The sequence below is a fragment of the Bubalus kerabau genome, chromosome 18 (genome assembly GCF_029407905.1).
Source record: "Bubalus kerabau isolate K-KA32 ecotype Philippines breed swamp buffalo chromosome 18, PCC_UOA_SB_1v2, whole genome shotgun sequence".
Taxonomy (NCBI): Eukaryota; Metazoa; Chordata; class Mammalia; order Artiodactyla; family Bovidae; genus Bubalus; species Bubalus kerabau.
Window position 1 is genome coordinate 38,506,933 of NC_073641.1, and position 25,014 is coordinate 38,531,946.

A 25,014-nucleotide genomic window follows, 5' to 3' on the forward strand; every position below is an offset into this window, starting at 1 on the left:
ACTATGATAAATTATTAAAATCAGTGGGGAAAAAAAAAAGACCAGGAGAGGCCAAATCTTGGATGTTGATGCCCCCAGGGCCACAGAGATGGATAGGATTTGGTTTTAGAAAGTTAATTCTGATAGTAGAAGGAAAAAAAGATGGATTAGATGAGGACCAAATGAAAAACAGACAAGTTGGGAGGGAGGCTCCTGAGAGGTTCTGGTGAGGGGTCAAAGGAGGTCTCCATTCCAGTCAGGGTGGTAGGGAAAGCCATGGAGGTCAAATATGAGCGATTCAGAACACAGTACAAATAGAAACCAGCAAGCAGCTAGATGAGGTGGGAGCGGAGGTGAAGGAGGAGTCATTATTTGAACTTTCAGGTTCCTCACTTGAGTGAACAGAAATGGAGTTGACCGGGATCGGGAACACAAGGTTATACGGGGCAGAGAACTGAGGGGCCTGAGGGGCTGAGGCCTGTGGGGTCACCATCCGGGCACTGAAACAATGGATGAAATGAGCACCCCCTCTGTGTCCAGTCCTGGCTCCCAGGTCCTTCCTCGCCAAAACTGAGACTGAAAATTCTTATGCGTATTTCAATAATCTTGTGTGGAAAAAATAATTTTTTTTACAAAAGTCCCCCGAGTGAGATGGAGCATCTCAAGCACGAGAAGGGCCACTTGTGCTCTGGGTAATAATGAGAAAAACCAACTTAGTGCTAAATTTGCACAGTTTCCCCTTCCCTTACATCATAGCAGACTCCGCCAAGACCACTATGATCAAGTTTTTTTTCTCACTCCAGCCCTCCCGGCAAGACGAATACTTCCATATGGTGCAATGTTTATGTGAAGACGGGAAAAAATCTGACATGATTTCAGTAAATTTTATCCAAGAAGCAATAAATTTACAAATCCTAAGCAGCTGGAACAAAACAGTGCTCTGTAATTGATTTTAGATGAAGTGCATTTCAATAAGAATAGAAAATTTAGAGCAGTAATTTGTTAATTACTGACGTTTAGGGATCTTGGGTGTCTCCATACAGTCCTCCCTAAATGTAATCTTAGCCAGATTATTTGATGTTCTGGATTTCTTTTGTCTCATCTGTAAAATGGGTTTAGTTATTTTACCTACTCGTGGGGTTTTTATGAGGATTAAATGAGCTAATGTAGGTAGAGTTTAGGATAGGAGTCATCAGATAGCTGATTCACTTTGCTGTGCAGAAGAACCACAACAAACTGTGGAAAATTCCTAAAGTGATGGGAATACCAGATCACCTGACCTGTCTCCTGCCAAACCTGTATGCAGGTCAAGAAGCAACAGTTAGAACCAAACATGGAATAACGATTGATTCAAAATTGGGAAAGAAGTACATCAAGGCTGTATACTGTCACCCTGCTTATTTAACTTATATGCAGAGTACATCATGCAAAAATGCCAGGCTGGATGAATCACAAGCTGGATTTAAGATTGCTGGGAGAAATATCAACAACCTCACATAGGCAGATGATGCCACCCTAATGGCAGAAAGTGAAGAGGAACTAAAAAGCCTCTTGATGAAGGTGAAAGAGAAGAGTGAAAAATCTGACTTTAAGCTCAATAATCAAAAAACTAAGATCATGGCATCCAGTCCTATCACTTCACAGCAAATAGATGGGAAAAAAGTGGAAACAGTGACAGATTTCCTTTTCTTGGGCTCCAAAATCACTCCAGTGACTGCAGTCACAAAATTAAAAGATGCTTGTCCCTTGGAAGAAAAGCTATGACAAAGTTGTGGTTTTTCCAGTAGTCATGTACAGATGTGAGAGTTGAACCATAAAAAGGGCTGAGTGCCAAAGAATTGGATGCTTTTGAGTTGTGGTGCTGAAGAAGGCTCTTAAAGAGTCCCTTGGACAGCAAGGAGATCAAACAAGTCAATCCTAAAGGAAATTAACCCGATTATTCATTGGAAGGACTGATGCTGAAACTAAAGCTCCAATGCTTTGGCCACCTCATGCGAAGAGCCAACTCAATTAAAAAGACCCTGATCCTTAGAAAGACTGAGGGCAGGAGAAGAGGGTGACAGAAGATGAGATGGTTGGATGGCACCACTGACACAACAGACATGAGTTTGAGAAAATTCCAGGAGATAGTGAAGGGCAGGGAAGCTTGGCATGCTACAGTCCAGGGGTCGTAGAGTTGGACACGACTGAGTGATTGAACAAGAAGAAACTAACAGCATTGCAAAGCAACTATACTCCAATAAAAATTAATTTAAAAAATAGTAGTCATTGGAGAGTAGGCACTCAGCAAATGTTAGTTCTTACTCTTATTACCTATTAAGCTAAGTGACAGGGAAGGGGAATGGGATGAAGATGGGGATGGGAGAAGAAAAGGACAGAAAATAGCTTACAAGATTGAAGGTTTTTAGAATTTAAAAATGCCCATTGCCACCTCAGAACTATAGGGGGAAAAAAAATCTGTATGAGTTTGAAGGGTTGTTCAAGGAAAAGGTGTGGGGAAAGGTGGTATGCGAAGCTCACAGAACCTGGAGCATTCTGATACACATTCTGGGTCATCATTCACTTTCATAACTATTTCGTTCACTGGGACAGAAGAGAGGAGGAGAGCAGAAGGCAAAAGCACTAAAGAATCTGAATTGTCTAGTGGAGATGATCTGACAGGCAAAAACTACTCTGGGTTGATGGGAAATTAGGGGAGAGAAGGCAAATTTAGCACAGAGATGATTTCCTTATTGTTACTCACAATACAAGTGGACCTTTTCATGCTTGAGAATGAATCCAGATTTTATTCTATTGACTCATTATTACTTTGGACAAACTGCCAATTTTTTTATTTAGCTTTCTAATCACAAAAGTACAAATATCTCTCAGAATGATTTTTAAAGTCTTCCACTTACACAGCTTTTAATTTACAAAGCACTTCTATAACATTTCTAAATACAGATAAAAACCAGACTAAGTCCTTATCACTAGCTCTATTTTAAAAGAGCAAGTATTTGGTGTTATACTTACTGCATATCAGGCATGATACTAAATGCTTTACACGTATGTCTTCTCTAATGCTCTGACAAACCTTCGAAGGTTATACTATTATCCTCTGAGTCTAGAACAGCGGTCCCCAACCATCTTAGCACCAGAGACCAGTTTCATGGAAGACGGTTTTTCCCCAGGCCTGGGTGGGGACTGGGGCAGATGGTTTCAGGATGATTCAGGTATACTGCATGTACTATGCACTTTATTCCAATCGAATGCTGCCACTGATCTGACAGGCGTACCAGTCCGTGGCCTGGCGGTTGGGGACCCCTGGTCCAGAAGAGAGAAGCTTAATAACTCTCCTAAAGTGACCCAGACAGTAAAGAGCAGAGCCAGGATTTGAACCCACACTGGTCTTATTTCAAAGCCCACTTCCTAACTCCTGCTCACTGCTTTCTGCTGTTCTAGGATAATCAGATACACATTGTTTCCTAGTATGGCAATGGTTCAAACTTTCAGTTTGAACTCAGCCTAATTATTTACAGTCATGTAAACAACTGTTGTGAAATTATACAGAGATATTAACCATTTTGATGTGCATTTCCATACCGTGCTCTTAGAATTGCTCACAACAGATGTACGTCTCAGTGTACGTTCCCCTCCCCCAAGGTTATAACAATCCGTATAAGACCAATAACTGTTGAATAAAGTCTTCAAATACTGAAAGTACTTGGTAATAGGCTAAGAATCTACTTCTTATTTACTTATAATACAGTTTAATAGTCATAGGTAAGAAAATGTAAACACAAGTTTAGTGAAGGGTAGCTACCAACCTTTTGAATGACTCAATAATGCAAAGGACAAAACCTGTTCATAAAAATGTGTTTTTATTTCCTTAAAAAAACAAACCTGTTCAATATCCCTCCCCCTCATGCAAACAGCTCTCATAGGAGATTCTTCAAATTTTACGTTTTTTCCATTCTGGCTCGTTCTTTGTTTCCTCATCATCAGACTCAACTTGGGCAAACATGGTTTTGGGCTGAGTCCTAAAAGAGAGTTAGAAAGGAGAGGAAAAATTTAGTCAGCAAGTGTGTATTGGACTTTGCTACTTTCATCAAGTGGAAGCACATTTGGGGGATCAATTACATCTCAATTATTAGAGAATCATTAAGCTTCTGGCAAAGAAAAGGAAAATGGAAATTTAATTATGTTCAGATTCTTTCAAAGGTTTTCCTTCTGTGGCAGACTATGTATGTTGTCCTTTCCTTAAATAAAATGAAAATGTATCAAATTCAGTGGAAACTCACACATCCATAACCACCCTCCACCTCAAACTTGGGCTAAATAACCAGGACTGTTTGGGAGGCCAAACTATAGTCACCAAGCAAGAATCTACACAGTCTTTATTTATAACTCTGTGGGCTGTTCCTAGACTTAAGTAGTCCAAATGCACTTGATTAGAGTGCACTCAAACAGTAGAATCTGAGGCAAGAGTTTTCTTATCTCATGAGTTTAAAATAACAGATAACATATATGGTAACTTGCACATGTCAGCAAAAGTAAAAAACAAAACAAATGGACATTCCTTCCACCAAACACCCAGATCAATGCATGCAAATAGCCAGCATCGTAGGACCTACCACTGAGCATCACTGGTGTCATACTGACACGCAGCACATCAAGCAATCTTTGCATCAGGGCCTGTTGTGCTTCGTAAACATACTGGGTTCAATGTCATTCCTTTTTACATCGTTCACACAGAAAATAATTGCAGGAAAATATCAGACAGTCATAATTTATGCCCCTCTCAGTAACGCTGGTTTCCTTTTAAAAGCAGCTCTACTGCATTATGAGGGAACATTAAAGCATGCTATCTGCAGATGACGTACTTCAACTTACATCTTCATTTACAGTTCAGTTCATAATAGGAAGGTCATTGCAGAATGGTAAACTAATGTCAAAATCCCCTTTATCCAGCAAGTGAAACAGGGTTAAAACCTTGTATTACTAACCAAGTGGTTGCCAGAGGGGAGGGGGTATAGAGAGGAGAGAAACAGGTGAGGGAGATGAAGAGGTACAAACTTACAGTTATAAAATAAGAGGCACTGGTATGAAATGAGTGGGGAATAGGGTCAATAATTATGTAATACCTTTATATGATGACAGATGGTAACTAGACTTATCGTGATGATCACTGTGATATGTATAGAAATATCAAATCACTGTGCAGGGTACCAGAAACCAACAGTGTTTTAGGTCAATTATATTTCAAAACAAACAAATTCACAGAAAAAGAGATGAGATTTGTGGTTATCAGACGTGGGGATGGAGGAGGAGAAATTGGAAGAAGGCAGTCGAAAACTTCAAGTTAAAAGTTCAAAACTTCAAATTAACTTCAGGTCGAATAAACTTCAAGTTAGAAGACAAATAAATACTAGGGATGCAATTTATCCCATATAAATAGAATTAAAACTGCCTTAGGCTATATATGAAAGTTGTTAAGGGGATAAATCCTAAGGGTTTTCATCACAAGGAAAAAAATTTTTTTTTCTATTTAATTGTGTGTCTGAAAAAAAAAAATTGTGTGTCTGTATGCGATGATGGATGCTCATTAAACATTGTGGTAATCATTTCATGATGTATGTAAATCATATCACTATGATACTTTAAACTTATACAGTGCTATATGTCAATTATATCAATAAAACTGGAAGGAAAAAAACAACCCTTATTATTACTGTTCGCTGCTGTTTTATTATCCTGGGGAAGAAGCATAAACCATCCACTTTCCCTGCAGACACTGTTTTGATGCAAGGCATACACCAGAATTCCTCATGCACAAGTTAGGCACAGTTCCTATCTTTCCAGTCACCTGCCTAGAGCCCACACTGTCCCCATACACAATCCAGTTGGTTACATTTCTTGTTGTCACTTCAAGACACTGTTGTGACATCTATAAACAAGTCGTAACTCTGACATTTCCAAAACCAGCTGCAGACTTTCACAGGTCGTGAGTTGCTGAGTTACTAGAAAGCAGGGCCACTGACTTTCTAACAGGCTACAACAAGGCAACTGGTGCTCATGACATATTTCATCTTTCTGGCAAAGATGTTGATCCTCTGGGTATAGACAAACCCGTACAGGAACAAATTTGTCTGGCTGAAAAAAATCCTCTGGAAGCCTGGAGTGGTGAGGAGCCCTCGAGCTAAGCCTCGGGCTGGGGATTCATTCCCAGTTTGGCCCCTGACTTGCTTTGTCACCTGGAACAGGTGTTTCCCCTCTCAGGGGCTTGGTTTCCTACTCCACTAAATGTGGAGGTTGAACTTGATTAGTGGGTCCCAAAGGGCTAAAGGCCCAGGGTGGACGATGATGAAGTGTGTGTTTTTAACATTAACTCAAGTATAATACAGACAGAGAAGTGCATTATTTCATACATGTACAGTTCTCTGGATTTTCACAAACTCTGTGTGCCATGAAACCAACACCCTGAAGAAGAAACAGCATGACTAGCTCCCAAGCCCCTCATATTCCCTTGGAGTCACTAACCCCCACCCAGGGTCACCGTATCCTGACTCCTGGTCTCACAGAGCAGCCTCACCTGTGTCCATCCTGTCTCTGTAGGATGCCTAGAGTGTGCATTATTTTGTGCCTGGTTTCCTCTATTTAGCACCATCCATGGTGCTCAGGAGCTTCCCTGGTGGCTCAGAAGGTAAAGCGTCCACCTGCAAAGCGGGAGACCTGGATTCCATCCCTGGGTTAGGAAGATCCCCTGGAGAAGGAAATGGCAACCTACTCCATTACTCCTGTTTGGAATATCCCAAGAACAGAGAAGCCCCAGGCTATAGTCCATGGGGTTGCAAAGAGTTGGACACGACTTCACTTTCACGGTGGTCAGACAGTAAAGAATCCACCTGCAATGCAGGAGACCTGGGTTTGATCCCTGGGTTGGGAAGATCCCTTGGAGGAGGGAATGGCAACCCACTCCAGTATTCTGGCCTGGAGAATTTCATGGACAGAGGAGCCTGGTAGGCTACAGTCCATGGGTTCACAAAGAGTCGGACACGAATGAGCAACTTTCACTTTTACTTTCTTTCATGGTGCAATGTATACTGAGGATGTTTGCAACAATATATTCCAAAAAATGTGCACACACACACAAAATGAAGGCAATACTGTGAATTTTACCGTGAGTTAAAATGTGTTTAAGTGAAATATCCTTTATGTTGAGATAATGCTCTTCTATCTACTTTGTAATAAAATGTGCTGGAAGTTTAAAAATAAATCCTTAGAACTAGCTATTTAATTTCTACGAGATTAAACAGAACAGGGTCTTCTAAAGATAGCTGGGAATGCTTCATAGCTCATCAGAGTTAGCTGCAATGAGAAAAGCCTTATGAAGTTGTAGTGTCGCTTTTTTGGGATACAAAAAAAGAAACTGAATGACAGGTCACAGGAAGAAAACCTAGAGCTTGAAAAGGCTATTTCATTTATGTAGTCACTTTTTTCCCCTTATAATCCACCTACTTCCAGAAGTATTTTTAGTAGGTTAGTGGCAAACACTGAAGGGCATAGAATCAACGGATCTATTTAACAAGGGGCAGAAAAGCAGTAACGGTGGCCAAGAGGCGTGGGAGAACGCTTTGCGTGAATGGAGACATTGTATAATCTCGACTGAAGTGGTGATTACAGGTGTATACATTTGTCAAAATTTGAAAAGGGTGCATTCTGTATTTTATTGTAAATAAACTATACCTCAATAAAACTGAATTAAAAAGAAAATCCAAACAAAACAAATAAGTAGAAGGTCAAGAACAAAAAGACGAAAAGATATACAACCAAGCATAAAACTTAGCACTAAATTTCCTGGAAGCCAAGACAAAAGAAAAAGAGTTTCGTTTTTCAAAGGAGATAACCTTCCCATTCCCTATAATTGAACTCAGCAAAATTCACTGAGTGAATTTTCATATGAGGGTCACTAAGACTGTCACTTTCAATGACCAGACCGCAACAGTTTTCTTTTCCTCTCCAGGTATTTTAACCCAAGGGGTATCAACTTGTTTGGAAGGTTGGAAGGTCTTATTTGTGAAACTCCATGAATTTATTTTAAATGCCACTTTTGAACTAATAAAAATGTTGTCAGCAAAATAGCCATATTATGTGTACACATCAAATCATGACACTGAGCTCTCATGTTCCACTGAGCATTCAATAGCCATGTTCCCCTTCCCCAAATTGCCAAAATCAAGGCATAAACCAGTGTTCAAATTTTCCCAGCAATGTTTGCTTACCATTTTTTCATTTTGCTGCCCAGGTAGATAGTAGCTGAGTATAAAACTGGGCTCTTTTCAAAAAAACACATTGGGAAAACTGTATATCCATATGCAATGAAACTGGACCCTTACCTTATACCATGTACAAAAATTAACTCAGCATCAACCAAAGACCTAAACCTAAGAGCGAAAATGATAAAGCCTTAAGAAGAAAACACAGGGGAAAGTTTTATGACATTGGATTTTGTCATGATTTTTTGATATGACACCAAAAACACAGGCAAGAGCAAAAATAGGTAAACTGGACTGCACCAAAATTAAAAACTGTACATCAAAGGACAGTATCAACAGATTAAAATGAAGAGCTGCTGTGTAGTGGGCACAGAACTTAGTACTGCGAGATGAAACGAGTTCTGGGGACTGGCCGCACAACAGTGTGAATGTATTTAATACCATCAAGTAGTTCAGATGGTCAATTTCATGTTATGTGTATTTTACCAAAATTAAAAAAGGAAAAGATTAGGCTCCTGAACTTGGCAATGAGGAAGAACAAATCCCCTTCCTGGGAAAAAAGGAGGCACCTTAGGAAAAGCCTGAGCCTCCAACCCAAGGCCATGCCTGCAGCAGGGCTTTTCAAACCATCTGTGGCGCAAGGCCAGACTTTGTTTTCTAATTTCTGACTGCTTGCAGGTAAATATTTCTAGAAAAAAACTAAAAGATTACCAAACACAGATCCAAATGTTTTATTAGATTCAATAAAAATCTCCAATCGCTATAAAATTTCCTAAGCTTATCTTGTCAGCACTGGCAGGTGGAGCACACTGGGAGGAGCGTCCGCTGGCTGCTCCCTCCCTCCCTGTGCTTGGGAAAGAAAGGCTCTGAAAGCAGAGAATCTGTGTTCTTAACACAGACTGCTACACATGACAAGTTTACTCCAACTGCAGGAAAGTATTCTCACATCTAGAGAAACTGGCCCTGTGTGATGCTACAGAAGGCTCGGTGAAGGAAGTCTGAGGTTGCATTCTCACAGGGCCACCCTTTAAGGAGCAGTCTCTAATTCTCAGGAGAATGGGATGGGGAGGTGAAGGGAGATCTGGCCCACAGAAGCAAGTTTCCCTCGTGCCAATCCATCCTGCCGCCGCAAAACCAACATTCTTACACACAGGCCAGCACCTTCCATGAGAGCTGTGTGTTGTTTGCTGAAGAAAGACCAGGTTCTTCAAAACATATTACTAGACTTGGCACAATGAGTGTATCTGTCCAGTCTAGGGAATGCCACTGTTTTATAGAAGCAAAATGAGAGAATTAGAGCTTTAAATCTTGCAGCTATTCTTTCTTGCCAGCAATTTTTATCTTTAAATTTATTTCTAGCAGCTTTTCTTTTGAGATTTTTTGGAAATACATACAAAGGGAAGACCAAAAAAAAAAAAAAAAAAAAACATCAATTCAGGATAATTTAGGGCATTTAAAACAGACTTCTTTAGTCACTTTTCAAGACAATGAAGAACAGAGGTGATTAGGCAACTTCCAGCAGAGTCAGGAACATAACCAGGAGATTTCTTCCCTGGGGATGGCCTAATTTGCCCTTGGCACAGAAAACATCTATAAAAATAAATCAAGAGTGTCAAGCAAGAGCAAAATGACACAAGCAAAAAGATAAAATGTTTTGAAAACACTTAAAAGCTGGTCCAGAAATTCCTACTTTTAAAACCAATAGGAAACCCACACATAAACAACAAAAAACCCTCTAAGCCCCTTCTAACCTTGTCACCGGCCACATAAAGTGGATTCTTTTTTGGATAGCTTGAAGAAATGGAATTCATACACTGGTCTTAACACAGACTCTTTTGGGTGTTTCCGTGAGGAAAAAGTAGAAAAACTATACCAAAGAGACACTGAAGACATGGCAGCAACTAGGGAAATTATATAAATAAACAATGCGCAAGAAAAATACTCTACTGCTTCAAGAAGGCATTTTATAACCACCCATTTCCCGTCTTCTATTTAATCAGCTCCTCTAGAATTCTCAAGAGACAGGTCAACTCAAACTTACAGTCTCATAGCAGATTTACCTCAGGCGCCCCAAACAAAATGCTATAAAAGGACTGATCTGAAGAAAAAGGAAGTAAGGGGAACATTCCATTAAGCCCAAGCATCACATATACTCAATAGGTGAGGGGGGATGAGCTAATAAGCCTCACTAGGAAGTAGTGAAGTGTCCAACTTTATCCAGACTCTCTGTTTCACTGGTTTACTGTCCACACTTACCCATTTTTCTAAATGTTAACTGAAAATAAACTTACAGAAGGCTGATGTGAAAATTTTATTTTCCAGTGTGATTAACTCATTTGGCAAATAGTAAACATTTTTCACTTGACTATATGTGTCATCTTGTTTATCAGAGTTACCAAGAAAAGGAGAGCAGATTAGACAGCAATATAGTTATTACCGCTAACAGTTAAATAAACTAATCAGAGGAGGGGTGATGGGTTTTTTGCTTTGATTTAGCTTCAGTAACATTCTGCACTTGCTAATAGTTAATATTTCATGAAGTAAATATAAAAGCTTAAGCAAATGCCTTTCTTAAATCTATAAATTCTGAATAGCTGAAACTTCTTGCTGATTAATGTTCCTCTTGGAACATTTTTTAAACTGAATTCTCAAAGTTATTTGTACAGAGTGAGTCTTCTTCCAGCAATAGCGTGCATAGAACAATGACAGAAGCCCAGCAGAAGCTGAGTCCCACCTCATTTCCACTTTGGGAACGAGGAAGAACAAACCCCCTTCCTGGGATAAAAAGGAGGCACCTTAGAAAAACCTTAGCCTCCAACTTGGGGCCACATCTGAAGCAGTGCTTCTCAAAGCATCTTCAGTTTTTCCATCCAGAGGAATTTTGCGTAGAACAGTCAGTAATGAATAAAAATTCTCCCTGTAATCTTCCAAAAGGGCATTTTTTTGGATATAGTGTTTATGTAAGAGATTCAAAGTGCCCTTTCAAAGATTCAAAGGCTGTCTCTTCTGACTAAGCTCTAACCTAGGCTTTCTACACTCCTCCTCAAGTGCTCAGGCCACAGAGAAGTCTCAGAGTGTCTCTGGCTGCAATGGGAAGTTGACAGGTCAAATTCTTTTTAGTTACGGATATTCTCCTGATATGATTCATTCAAAAAGCATAAAGCAAGCTCCAGAGTAATAGAATGAGTATGAGGGGAAATCATTTGTAATATTTAGTCATCAGTATGTGACTGTAAACCACAAGCTTTTTTGGCTCAAGGCCCATTGTTTATTATGAAGCAAAAACCTCAAAGCCAAAGTCAATTATAGCCATGACTTGACAATCTGACACACTTGTTAACCCTGTTAGAATGAATACGGTACAGATGAACCCTGACCCAGTCATCACAATTGCAGAATTATGAAGATTAAATAAAGGCTTGACCAAAAGATTCCACTTGAAATGGTCCCTTCTTTTGGGTGAAGAGCTAAGCAAAGATAATTTTTATTATTTATTTATTAAAAATATTTATTTTATATTGGAGCATAGTTGATTAACAATGTTGTTTCACGTATATAGCGAGGTAATTCAGTTACACATAAAAAACATTAGGGATGCATAAGATGAGAGGAAACAAGAAAAAGAATGTTCTATCTTTTTCAGAAAATGAAGACAGAATATTTTGGAAAATACCTAAACATATCTCAGACTCATTAAACAGGATACACTAACTCATAAGGCTTGTGTGAGAGTTCCAAGACTGGGTGAGTGGGAAAAGGGACATATGTGAAACCTGTGGAAACTGGGGGAAAAAATAGAGGACAAAACAAAAAGAATCTTCTAAAACCACTATCAATAAGTGGGTAAACAAGTTAGAATGATTAAATCTTTGCAGAGCACACAGGCCTGAGGCAGCCCAGGTAACTTCAGCGCCCTCCCTAAGCTCACGTTTATAAAACGTATGTAACGGTGTGCCACAACTTCTATTTGAAAACATGCATGAAAGCTGGGCATTAGTGTAGCCTAATCTCTTACTTCATATACGGGGAAAGAGTCTCATGAAGGTTAAGTGAGCCTGGAGCAGGAACTAAACCCCAGGACTTCTGATTCCTAGCTAGCATTCTTCCACTAGCCATGCTGGCACACGCGGTAATCTTTTCGGCTTCACTATTATTCAACTTTTCCAATAACTACTACCAGTTGCTTTGTGATGAGAAGCAGTATGCTGTAGTACTCAAAAGTGGAAGCTTGGCTTTGGAGCCAGACCACCTGTGTTCAAATCCCAATTCGGCCTCTTGCTACCTCTATGGCTTTGGTCAAGTTATATGTTTCCTCATATGCCAAATTGGAAAAATAATACCCCTTCCTCATAGGATTGTTGTGAGGATTAAAAGACTAATATACGAATTTTAAACATGACTGGCATGGTATAACAGCAGTGTCATTATTACCACATCCTTTATTCCCCAATTTATATTTTCAAAAGCTATATGTAGAATGTATCTGATAAAATAATTTACTATTAAATACAACACAGCAGATTACTATTAAAAAAAAAAACAAAACCCTGGGGGAAATGTTCTATGTAACTAACTTGTCTTCAGTATGAATTTCTAGAATCAAAATAATCTATTTCATACATTTGAAGTTTTAGAAGGTGAATAACTTGTGGTTTATTTTACATAATTACTTTTAAAAATTATTACCAGACTTTAGTGGGGAAAATAATCACCTGGAGAACTTCTTAAGATGCAGATTCCCAGCCCCAATCTCTCAGTCTGAGTTGGGGTGAAGTCTAGAAATCTGCATTATTAACCTTCCCACTCCCACCCTCGACTCTGACACAGACAGTCCACAAAATCACTTTGAGAAACACTGGCCTTTACATAGGAATATAGTGCTCAGTGATATCAGTCAGGCAACCATAACTCAGGGGAAAAAAGTTACACTTCTCTCTATGGGTTTATGTCTCTTCCTGACACAAATCTTTACTCACTCAAAGACTGACCTCTTGAAATATCGCCTAGTAACTCAACATGACTTCAGTGGATCCTTTATAGATGGCAATGATATATTAATATATTTATCAATTAATTGATATAAAATTATATTAATATAAAATTAATATTACAATATAAAAATTAATGCTCACACACATATCCATGTATTCTGTATCAATTGAGACATGCACATTGAAAATTAAATTGACGGAACCAGCAATAATGGCAACTGAACTGGCAAGAAAAGTGACCATGGCTGACAGAGCTATCAGGCTGTCAGGCTACTGGCCAGGGTTCAGACTCCCACACACAACTATCCATGGGGATGTGCAAGCTAATAGCATTCTGGATCTTTATCCTGTCCCCTCCCCAGCCAGCTCCCCTCCCCTCCCTACAGCAACATCTTTTGACAAGAAACTGTAATTGAATCTGCCCATGTGTAGCTAAACCAGAGTCCTCTGTGATCCTGCTGTGTTTTAAAACTTTCAGGGCCATTAGATTGCGAGTGCCAGGAATGAAACTTCAGTACTCAAAAATAAAGGTAAAGGGTTCAAAGGCTCTTTGTTCTTATCACTGGAGAGAAAAGGTGAGTATATGTCATCTGCAAGCAGGCAGATTTGTGCAATATCTGTCAATAATTGTGTTTTTCTGGGATAATGCAAGACACAGTAAATTTCCACTTCACTTCATCACTGACACAAATCAATTGCACTGAAGAAGAACAATCAGACACACATTCTCACCTTTATGAAAAGATCCTTTTAAATATTAGCTTCCCTTCAAACACTCTGCTCTTTGGCAGTAAAATAGTACACTCTAGCAAGTGAGCACAGGAGAAATTGCACTGCAATTCAGGCTAACAAATCACATGCCACAGACAGCACCATGAACTTCGTAAGCAATAAACGTAAAGTGACAAAACTGAATGGAAGGAAAGAGATGGGAGCAAAACGTAGCATTAGGAAAGTGTATATTGAGAGAGACCACAGACCTCTGAAGAGCTCATTAAATTAGGGATCAAGAGAAAGGGAAAATGAAAGTCACTCAGTTGGGTCCAACTCTTTGTGACCCTGTGGACTACACATGTCCATGGAATTCTCCAGGCCAGAATACTGGAATGGGAAGCCTTACCCTTTTCCAGGGGATCTTCCCAACCCAGGGGTCAAACCTAGGTCTCCTGCATTGCAGGTAGATTCTCTACCAACTGAACTACAAAGGAAGCCCTACAAGGGATTAAGAGAAATGAAGTCTAATTCTAGTTTCAATCGTAAATTGTTAGTCTCCTCACATGTAAGATAAGGATATGACAGTATCTATTCAACCCATTTTGCAGAACTGCTAGGAGACTAGCATATTATTCAATTGTAAATAATACTAAACCACCTAAGACGCAGGAAAATGACACTGGGTAAGAGTAACCAATGAACAAAATCAATTTCTGCTTCAATTAACTCTATATAAGAAAGTTGAAAACGTGGACGAATTTTTTTTCCAGTTCAGTTCAGCTCAGTCGCTCAGTCATGTCCGACTCTTTGTGACCCCATGAATCGCAGCACGCCAGGCCTCCCTGTCCATTACTAACTCCCAGAGTTTACTCAAACTCACATCCATCAAGTCGGTGATGCCATCCAGCCATCTCATCCTCTGTCGTCCCCTTTTCCTCCTGCCCCCAATCCCTCCCAGCATCAGAGTCTTTTCCAATGAGTCAACTCTTTGCATGAGGTGGCCAAAGTACTGGAGTTTCAGCTTTAGCATCATTCCTTCCAAAGAACACTCAGCGCTGATTCCTTTAGAATGGACTGGTTGGATCTCCTTGCAGTCAGTCCAAGGGACTCTCAGGAGTCTTCTCCAACACCACAGTTCAAAAGCATCAATTATTCGGCACTAACCCTTCTTTACAGTCCAACTCTCATATCCATACATGACCACTGGAAAAACCATAGCCTTGACTAGACGGACCTTTGTTGGCAAAGTAATGTCTCTGCTTTTGAATATGCTATCTAGGTTGGTCATAACTTTCCTTCCAAGGAATAAGCGTCTTTTAATTTCATGGCTGCAGTCACCATCTGCAGTGATTTTGGAGCCCAGAAAAATAAAGTCTGACACTGTTTCCACTGTTTCCCCATCTATTTCCCATGAAGTGATGGGACCGGATGCCATGATCTTCCTTTTCTGAATGTTGAGCTTTAGGCCAACTTTTTCACTCTCTTCTTTCACTTTCATCAAGAGGCTTTTGAGTTCCTCTTCACTTTCTGCCATAAGGGTGGTTGTCATCTGCATATCTGAGGTTATTGATATTTCTCCAGGCAATCTTGATTCCAGCTTGTGCTTCTTCTAGCCCAGCGTTTCTCATGATGTACTCTGCATAGAAGTTAAATAAGCAGGGTGACAATGTACAGTCTTGATGTACTCCTTTTCCTATTTGGAACCAGTCTGTTGTTCCATGTCCAGTTCTAACTGTTGATTCCTGACCTGCATATAGGTTTCTCAAGAGGCAGGTCAGGTGGTCTGGTATTCCCATCTCTTTCAGAATTTTCCACAGTTTATTGTGATCCACACAGTCAAAGGTTTTGGCATAGTCAATAAAGCAGAAATAGATGTTTTTCTGGAACTCTCTTGCTTTTTCCATGATCCAGCGGATGTTGGCAAGTTGATTTCTGGTTCTCCTGCCTTTTCTAAAACCAGCTTGAACATCAGGAAGTTCATGGTTCATGTATTGCTGAAGCCTGGCTTGGAGAATTTTGAGCATTACTTTACTAGCGTGTGAGATGAGTGCAATTATGCGGTAGTTTGAGCATTCTTTGGCATTGCCTTTCTTTAGCATTGGAATGAAAACTGACCTTTTCCAGTCCTGTGGCCACTGCTGAGTTTTCCAAATTTGCTGGCATATTGAGTGCAGCACTTTCACAGCATCATCTTTCAGATTTGGAATAGCTCAACTGGAATTCCATCACTCCCACTAGCTTTGTTTGTAGTGATGCTTTCTAAGGCCCACTTGACTTCACATTCCAGGATGTCTGGCTCTAGGTCAGTGATCATACCATCGTGATTATCTGGGTCATGAAGATCTTTTTTGTACAGTTCTTCTGTGTATTCTTGCCACCTCTTCTTAATATCTTCTGCTTCTGTTAGGTCCATATCATTTCTGTCCTTTATCGAGCCCATCTTTGCATGAAATGTTCCCTAATTTTCTTGAAGAGATCTCTAGTCTTTCCCATTCTGTTGTTTTCCTCTATTTCTTTGCATTGATCGCTGAGGAAGGCTTTCTTATCTCTCCTTGCTATTCTTTGGAACTCTGCATTCAAACGGCTATATCTGTCCTTTTCTCCTCTGCTTTTCGCTTCTCTTCCTTTCACAGCTATTTGTAAGGCCTCCCCAGACAGCCATTTTGCTTTTTTGCATTTCTTTTCCATGGGGATGGTCTTGATCCCTGTCTCCTGTACAATGTCACGAACCTCAGTCCATAGTTTATCAGGCACTCTATCAGATCTAGTCCCTTAAATCTATTTCTCACTTCCACTGTATAATCATAAGGGATTTGATTGAGGTCATACCTGAATGGTCTAGTGGTTTTCCCCACTTTCTTCAATTTAAGTCTGAATCTGGCAATAATGAGGTCATGATCTGAGCCACAGTCAGCTCCAGGTCTTGTTTTTGCTGACTGTATAGAGCTTCTCCATCTTTGGCTGCAAAGAATATAATCAATCTGATTTTGGTGTTGACCATCTGGTGATATCCATGTGTAGAGTCTTCTCTTGTGTTGTTGGAAGAGGGTGTTTTTTTCCAAGAAGATATTAATTACCAAGCAGACTCAGAAAAGTCAGAAAATCCAAAGAGTCTACTTCCCATGAGGGGATAGACAAGCAAGAGAAAGATTAAGGAATTACTACTCACTCTCTCCTCTACAAAAGCACCTGACTTCAACAGTTTCACCATCTCTCCAATTTTTACAAATAGATTTCATGGTACACAAGGCAGTTCAAGAGTATATACAGAAAAGGAAAGCACATGAAGTTTTTAGGAAGGCAGCCTAACACCTGACAAAGAACAAACCACAAGCATGTGAGGGTCATATCACAGATGCTAGGATGATCCACTATTAGGACTTTTGTAATATGATGAATCATATTCATTGATCAAAGTAGAAGTACACAGGGAACTGCCTGGTAGTCCTGTGGTTAGGACTCTGAACTTCCACTGCAGAAGTCAAGGGTTCCATCTCTGGTCCCCTGGTTGGGGAACTAAGATCCCATAAACCACACAGTGTGGCCAGAAAAACCTCCCACCAAAACAAAAACACAACAAGTAGAAATTCATAGAGATATGACAAAGGAATTCAATAAAACTCAGCATCTATTTCAGAGCAACATGCCTCTCATCTCCACACTGTGTTTTCTTCACCTAGGATGCTCTTCCCTTGGATCCCTGCATGGCTCATTCCCTCATTCCACTCAAGTCCACAACCACTTTAGCAGAGGTTCTATCCTGATTGTTTTATCTGAAAATAGTGCCCTTTTCTCTCCCCAATTACTCTATGCCCCTTTATCCCTATTTTATCTTTCTTCATTGCACTTGCTACCATCTAACATTTATGGATTTATTTATTGTCTGTCTCTGTCTACCAGAATATAAGCTCCATAAACCACAACTTAGAACAATATCTGACACATTGTAGGTGTTCCATAAATCTTTGTTGAATCTTCTCTAACATCTTGCATGTGGGTGTTTTCAAAAGTTGTCATACTTTATGGAGAGATACCATTAAATTGAACAATATGAAATTGCCAATATTTGACTTTTTTTCATCTACAAAAAGGGCAATTACACAAGTTTTAAGAAAAGGATGTGCACTATTGGTTTTACTATTTAATACTGTTCTGGCAGTACTAGTCAGTACAATTAGATAAGATAAAGAAATAGCAGGTACAAATGTTGGAAATTATTTGTGTGTGATATAATTTTTCAGGGGCTTCCCAGGTGACTCAATAGTAAAGAATCCGCCTGCCAATGCAGGAGACCTAGGTTTGATCCCTGGGTTGGGAAGATCCTCTGGAGAAGGAAACGGCAACCCAATCCAATATTCTTGCCTGGGAAATCCCATGGACAGAGGAGCCTGGTGGGCTACAATCCATGGGGGTCACCAACAAGTCAGGCATGACTTAGCGACTAAACAACTACAACAACAAACCCCTCTAAATCTGACCACATTTAATAAATTTTTTTACTTGGGGGGAAAATATCATAAACCAAATAAAAATAAAGACAACTGACTAGTAGAAATACTTGCAATACATGACACACAAAGGGTTAAGCTCCTTAATATAAAGACAAATAGACAAAAGGGCAAAAGACATAAACAGAAAGTTCACAGGAAAAAAAAAAGAAGATTTTAACATATGCATGTGTGCTAAATCACTTCAGCTATGTCCAACTCTTTGTCCAACCTACAGGCTGTAGACCACCAGGCTCGGTTCATGGGATTCTCCAGGCAAGAAACTGGAGTGGGTTGCCATGCCCAGGGGATCTTCCCAACCCAGGGATCAAGCCCACAACTTTTACATCTTCTGGACTGGCCAGGTGGGTTCTTTACCACTAGCACCACCTGGGAAGCTCATGTTGCTAGTATCAATCATTAATCAGCAAATGACATTTTTTCAATATTTGTGGAGACACTGCAACAATCTACTCTGTGTACAAACGTATGTACATCTGTTTGGAGCAGTTCACTATCAAAATGTTACTTAACTATGTTTGGCAAATTTTAAACTATGGCTCTGTTTACTCTTCCTTTCCTCAGATAATTTTTGGTATGCTTCTAAACAAATTTTTGAAGCATAAAAAATCCCTAATGGTAATAGACAATAACTATTCCATTAGAAACAGAAGTGTCAACAGAGGCATAATCCATAAACCCACAAGCATATCTGAGTGCCAAGGATGTGTTGACACATATTAGTTTATAGCACACAGATTTGATACAAATGAAGGCTAAATGCAAACTATTTAGCTGGCCAGCCTTGATATGACCCTCTTAACTGTTGTGATATTATCCAACTAACTGTTCAGAGATGTTCCATCTGTGTTGTCTGGTTATTCATACATGTTGCGAACATCCACCACTGATGTCATACAGTAAAGTCTGCTCTGCTACAACACATATAGTAGAGGATATGATGCTCCCCACCAGGGGCCCTCAAATCACTTTATCATTTTTCTGCAGGGTGCTTTCACTCACAGCGGTAGCATCCATCTCTCTCTTTGTCAGAGGACTGTCCCCAGGTTGCTGGAGCCCCAGAGAGTTGGAAGTACCTTAAGTGTCTCCCTCAGTTCCACCTCCAGCCATCACCAATGACTAATGGATGCTGGAGTGAAGCACTCCAGTTACTGTGCTCTTGACCAGGGTCTCCAGGGTCACCCTGTGGGATACTAAGGAAAATGACCCTTCTTGGAGCTCTGTTTAATGTTGTACTCTTTCTTGGTTTCAGTCATCTTCACAGGGGTCTTTTTCTCAAGGTCTGCTTCTAAGGAACCCAAGCTAAGACAGTGTGTTTTACTTTTAGGCAAAGTATCCATAGCTCATAATGATCTGCATATAGGGGCTCAATATCAGTATAACACGTAAGTTGACTTGGTTTATAATGGATTTTTTCCAGCATATAAATATCAGCTTTCTCATAATTGAAGAGAAAACTTTAGAAATACATAAAAACATCAACAAAAAAAGCTGATTTACTTCTAACAATACAAAAATACACATACACAAATTTATTCACTATCCTCAGTCCAATTCAGTTCAGTCACTCAGTCATGTCCGACTCTTTTCGACCCCATGAATCGCAGCACGCCAGGTCTCCCTGACCAACTCCTGGAGTTCACTATGTTAGTAATTGCAAAATACTGGGAACAATCTAAATACACACACAGGAGAGCAGTGGAATAAATCACTGTATAGCCACACAGTGGATCACTACGCAGCTGTGAAAAAGAATGAGAATGAACTCTATGAACTGATGGGCAATGATTTCCAGGTCATACTGCTAAGTGGAAAAAAAAGCAAAGCTCAAAAGACTATTTATGGAGATTCCTTAAAAAATTAGGACTAAATCTACCATATGTACTATGGTCATGTAAAGTGTTGACATCAGGGCAAGTTGAGTGAAAAGTACAGATCAACTCTCTGTACAGTTTCTAACCACTACAACTTCACCCATGTTAAGCTAACTGAGGGAATCTGAACTGGCAGGCTCTACTCTGCCTGTGTTAAGTATTACTTACAAACCAGCTCTACAAATAAAAGTTAATCCTCAATAATGGATCCTACAAACTGTTCCCCTTCATTTGCTTTTTGTTGTTCAGTCACTAAGTTGTGTCCGACTCTTTACAATCTCAGGGACTGCAGCATGCCAGGCCCCTCTGTCCGTGGGATTTCCCCGGCAAGAATACTGGAGTGGGTTGCTATTTCCTTCTCCTGTTTTTAACCCTAACTATAGCTCAGCTGATAAAGAATCTGCCTGCCATGCAAGAGACCCTGGTTCGATTCCTAGGTCAGGAAGATCCCCTGGAGAAGGGATAAGCTACCCACTCCAGTATTCTTGGGCTTCCCTGGTGGCTCAGCTGGTAAAGAATCCACCCACAATGCAGGAGACCTGGATTCAATCCCTGGGTTGGGAAGATTTCTTGGAGAAGGGAACGGCTACCCACTCCAGTATTCTGAACTGGAGAACTTCATGGACTGTATATACATGGGGTAGCAAAGAGTCAGACACGACAGAGCAACTTTCACAGGTAAGATATCGCATATAGGCAGTGATTTTCTTTCTCTTTCTTCCTTTCTTTCTTTAATCACAGGTAGAATGAGTTTCACATAACTGGTTTGTTGTTGTGTTGTTGTTGTTTTAGTCGCTAAGTCGTGTCTGACTCTCTTGCAACCCCATGGGCTGTAGCCCACCAGGCTCCTCTGTCCATGGGACTTCCCAGGCAAGAATACTGGAGTGGGGTGCCATTTCCTCCTCCAGGAGATCATCCCCACCAGGGATCAAACCCACGTCTCCTACAGTGGCAGGTGGATTCTATACCATTGAGCCACCAGGGAACCCCCACAATGGGTTGGTGTAAGTGCTCAGTCATGTCTGACTCTTGTGACCTCATAGACTGGAGCCTGCTAGGCTCCTCTGTCCAAGGAATTTTCCAGGCAAGAATACTGGTATAACTCTGATGGAAGTGGCCTAGTTTAAAAATTTAGAAGTTTAGAGTCCTCAGATATAAACAAATGCATATGTTTCTGGACCTTTAGTACCTGGCCTATTTCTCATGCTTAAGAATAAAAAAGAAAGGGAGAAGTTAGAACCCCAAAGCTATGTTCTACCCAATTTGTTAACATAAGAAATGTTCTATTTTAAAAGTCTGGTTCCTTACTTGGAGTATGCTGGAGAAACCCAGTACGGGTTGTCCTCGGCCGCCTTGGCATGCCGCAAAATGGCTTCCCGGGGGTTGCTGTCGTCAGTTTTGTCCAAAGCGATGTTCTTCACAATGTATGAAGACAGAGTGCCTCCATGGGTTCCAACCCGGCCACCACGACCTGTTCCAAAGGGAAAAAAACAAATCAGGAACAGAGTGAGCATACAGTCTGGGCTTATCTGACAAGGCTGAAAATCCTTCACTGCTGGCTGCCCAGGCTACAGGTTCAGTGAATGACAGGGTAGGGTCAGGGGTTCAGATTGACCTGACTTTTGTCATTCAGCAAAGAATCAAGGTTTTAAGCATCCTGGGGCTTCTATAGCCTTTGGTTTGAAGCACACTTAAGAGTACTTGAGTATCGTCCTTTCTGCTTTCATTTAAGGTAATCACAACCAAAGTGGAACATCACCAAAGCTCAACTTCTCCATAGTATTTTAAAATACAGACATGTTTTTATTACGCTTTAGTTGCCAGTTTACACAATGACAGCAATGTAGGAAGAAGTACAAATAGTTTGCCATGTATATGCCTTAAAAAATGCTTCAGGCATGAATACATGAAATTCAATTAATAAAAATAACCAATCATCATTAGACGCTATTTTAGTTTTAAACAAGAATATCTTAGGGCTTGCCGTCTTCCAAGGACCTTGTAGGAAAGAAAACAAGTAAGATGAATAGACTGATTGACATTATTTTACTATATGTAATGGCTCTCGACAGGAAGCTTCACCTGGGCAGGACTTTGTTCCCCACTGAACCCTCAACTGCTAGCCTGGTTCCCAGTACTCAAAAGACATATGACTTTTCAAGCAGGTTAAAGAGAGAAAAAAAAGACAAAACACCACATGAAAAGTCAAGTAGCACTAAAAGATTAATTTTATTAGGCAGGAAATGATTGCCAGAGAATTTGTATGGCTAGTAACTATTGTATCAGTAGCACTTAGAAGAAGAAAAGAGCTCTTCAGGCTGATGTGGGAAGGGAATCTATAGGAAGAAATACATCCAGTTTGGGAGAACTCAGAAGACAGAGAAGGTTATTTTCAATGAACTGAATAGTTTAAATACAAAAGTATAGAAAGAGGGAAGTTCAATGGGCATTTGGGGGCAGGGATGAACCAACAGTCATATCAGATTAGAGTAGGAGAGAGGTGAGGTGTAAAGCTCAAACACAGCTGAGAGTCAGACTGCAGAGAACTCTGAATCTCTGGGCATGCAACTGGACAGTGCACAGCTTCCAAAGATGTGGGGGCAGCAGCAATATGAAAACTACAGGAATTGGGAATAAAAGCTGTAAGATGAATGAAGGGAGTAGTGAGGACAGAGCATTGAGAGAGTACCTAGCTACAAGAGCTTTTTAATAATCCAGGCAAGAATATTATACAGGAATTCTGATTAGAGGACAATGGCAGAGAAAATGGGGAAAAAACTGAGACTGGTATATGAGATTTTTTTCAATGCTAAAGGGGCAGGCCAAAGAGACAGAGGTCCAGAAGTCAGGTTCAGATGAATTAACAAGTCATAAATGATATAAGCTTATGAACATAGAACAAATGGAGACTGTGTAGCTGATAACAGAGAAAGGGATTCTAGTAAAGGCGCGGCTGTATGATGGCCAATACTGCCTTGCTTTCTTCTGGCCTTACTTTCTTAGAAACTCTAAGGATTTTTATTCATCTTCTAGGGAAATGGGTAGCTCTATTTTAATAACGCAGAACTAAATGATGGCCCCTTTCTGCCTTTTGTGAACTCTAATCCAGCCTAAATTTCGGCCAAAGTATTCAATGTTGAATTTTAAGCCAGTATGGTGAGCAGTGATTTAAACACTGAGTTCCAAGGAGCCCCAGAGCTCCAGTGAGGTCCCCTAAAGGACTTGGAGACCAAGAAGAAATGGCTCTGGGCTTCCTCTCTGCTTCAGCACAGCAGCTCCATTTCCATCAGTTTTATGCACTGGGCTTCTGCATCAGTTCTTTAAGCAAAAAGTTCTGAGGCTAAAAGAAGGTGTTTGAAAAATCCTATTTAGTAAAAATCTCTGAAGACGGGTATCCAGGCCCAAAAGATCTTCCAAGTTCTGTCTCGATTACCCCACCCTGGCCCTCAATGACCCCCTCTGCGGGTCACTAGCTAGATCAGTCACCTGGGCCTGCGACAGGAGGCTCGGGTTTGTGAGACTTCAGGGGATCCAGTCTGTCCTTCTCCAGCTGTTTCCTTGTACTCCGCTGGCGAGGTTCACGGAACATAGGCAAGGCATGAGCTAGGAGAAGTCACAGTTGAAAAATTTCATTATGATAATAACCCTTCCATCCAAAAACATAGCTAGAGCATGACTAAATGTAGATGAAATGGAAGTCATAATGACGGCCTTCATCTAATAATAAAAGACAGTCTTACTGAAACCAATTAGCCAATTTTGTTTGAGACCAGACACATTGTTCACCTCTCCTGGCAACTAATGGCGCTCAGGAAATACTGTCAAATACTGTCACGGAAACACTGATGAGGCTCCCCATGTACCAGACCGTGGGCAGCAGTTAAACCTAACTTCTGTGGTTTTGACAAGAAACACTTAATGGGACTGCCTCTTACTTTTTTTCTTACAGGACCCAAATGTGAATAATGCCAACAGCTAGCTGTCAGCCTCGGTCTCCTCAGAGGCCTCATAAACACTGGAATCACTTCACACATTTCTGAAATGTGACCACCTCTCAGGAATGGTTGACAACACTGAGCAACCAGAAGGGACGAACAGTTATCCCACAGAAACTGGGATAGAGGCACAGAGGTGACTGAATCTCCTGACATGGTGACTTAACAGGGACTTATTCTTTTTTCAATGCGGTCAATGAAAGAATAAAAATTAGAGTGTAACATCTGTCCAATTGTTCTTGGTTGTTCACTCAATGTCAGAATTAAGTTTCAGAATATAAAAGAAAATACAAATTTATAAGGAAAACAGTGTCATTCTGGTGGAGAGGGGGAAGACTACTGGGGAAAGAATTAAATATCTATGACCACAAAAAGTACCAGAATAATGTCTTTGAATGTTTACATGCAAATTAAAACTTCTTTAAAAGAGAAAACTGGGGGAGAATTAAAAGGATAATAAGGGTTTAAAGGAAATTTATGATGTGAATGACAGAAATGGCTGTAACACCTGAAAACCACTTCTACTGCCTGCCATCCTCAATGCACACTGCCAGCCTGGGCCAGGACCATGTCACTCACCAGTAATATGCCTGCCTTGAGTTAGGGGAGCTGAGAAACACAGCCACCCATCACTCTGCTGGGCAACATGACACAATAGTATTTTTAGGAGAGGGAAAAATAGCTTTTCACTTCAAACG

The 25,014-nt window shown here is 40.4% G+C and overlaps 1 protein-coding gene across 1 annotated transcript in view; it reads right to left on the minus strand.

The window, feature by feature from the left end:
- Positions 1–3,820: 3,820 nt before the first annotated feature.
- The window catches only part of WDR70 (WD repeat domain 70), a 283,113-nt gene continuing 261,919 nt past the window's right edge, over positions 3,821–25,014 (minus strand). Inside the window, exons 16-18 of the mRNA XM_055554926.1 lie at positions 23,808–23,924; positions 21,630–21,792; positions 3,821–3,998 (exon numbers count right to left, since the gene is read on the minus strand). Coding sequence (XP_055410901.1) covers positions 3,911–3,998; positions 21,630–21,792; positions 23,808–23,924 — 368 coding nt within the window. The 3' untranslated portion in view covers positions 3,821–3,910. The remainder of the gene's footprint in view (positions 3,999–21,629; positions 21,793–23,807; positions 23,925–25,014) is intronic.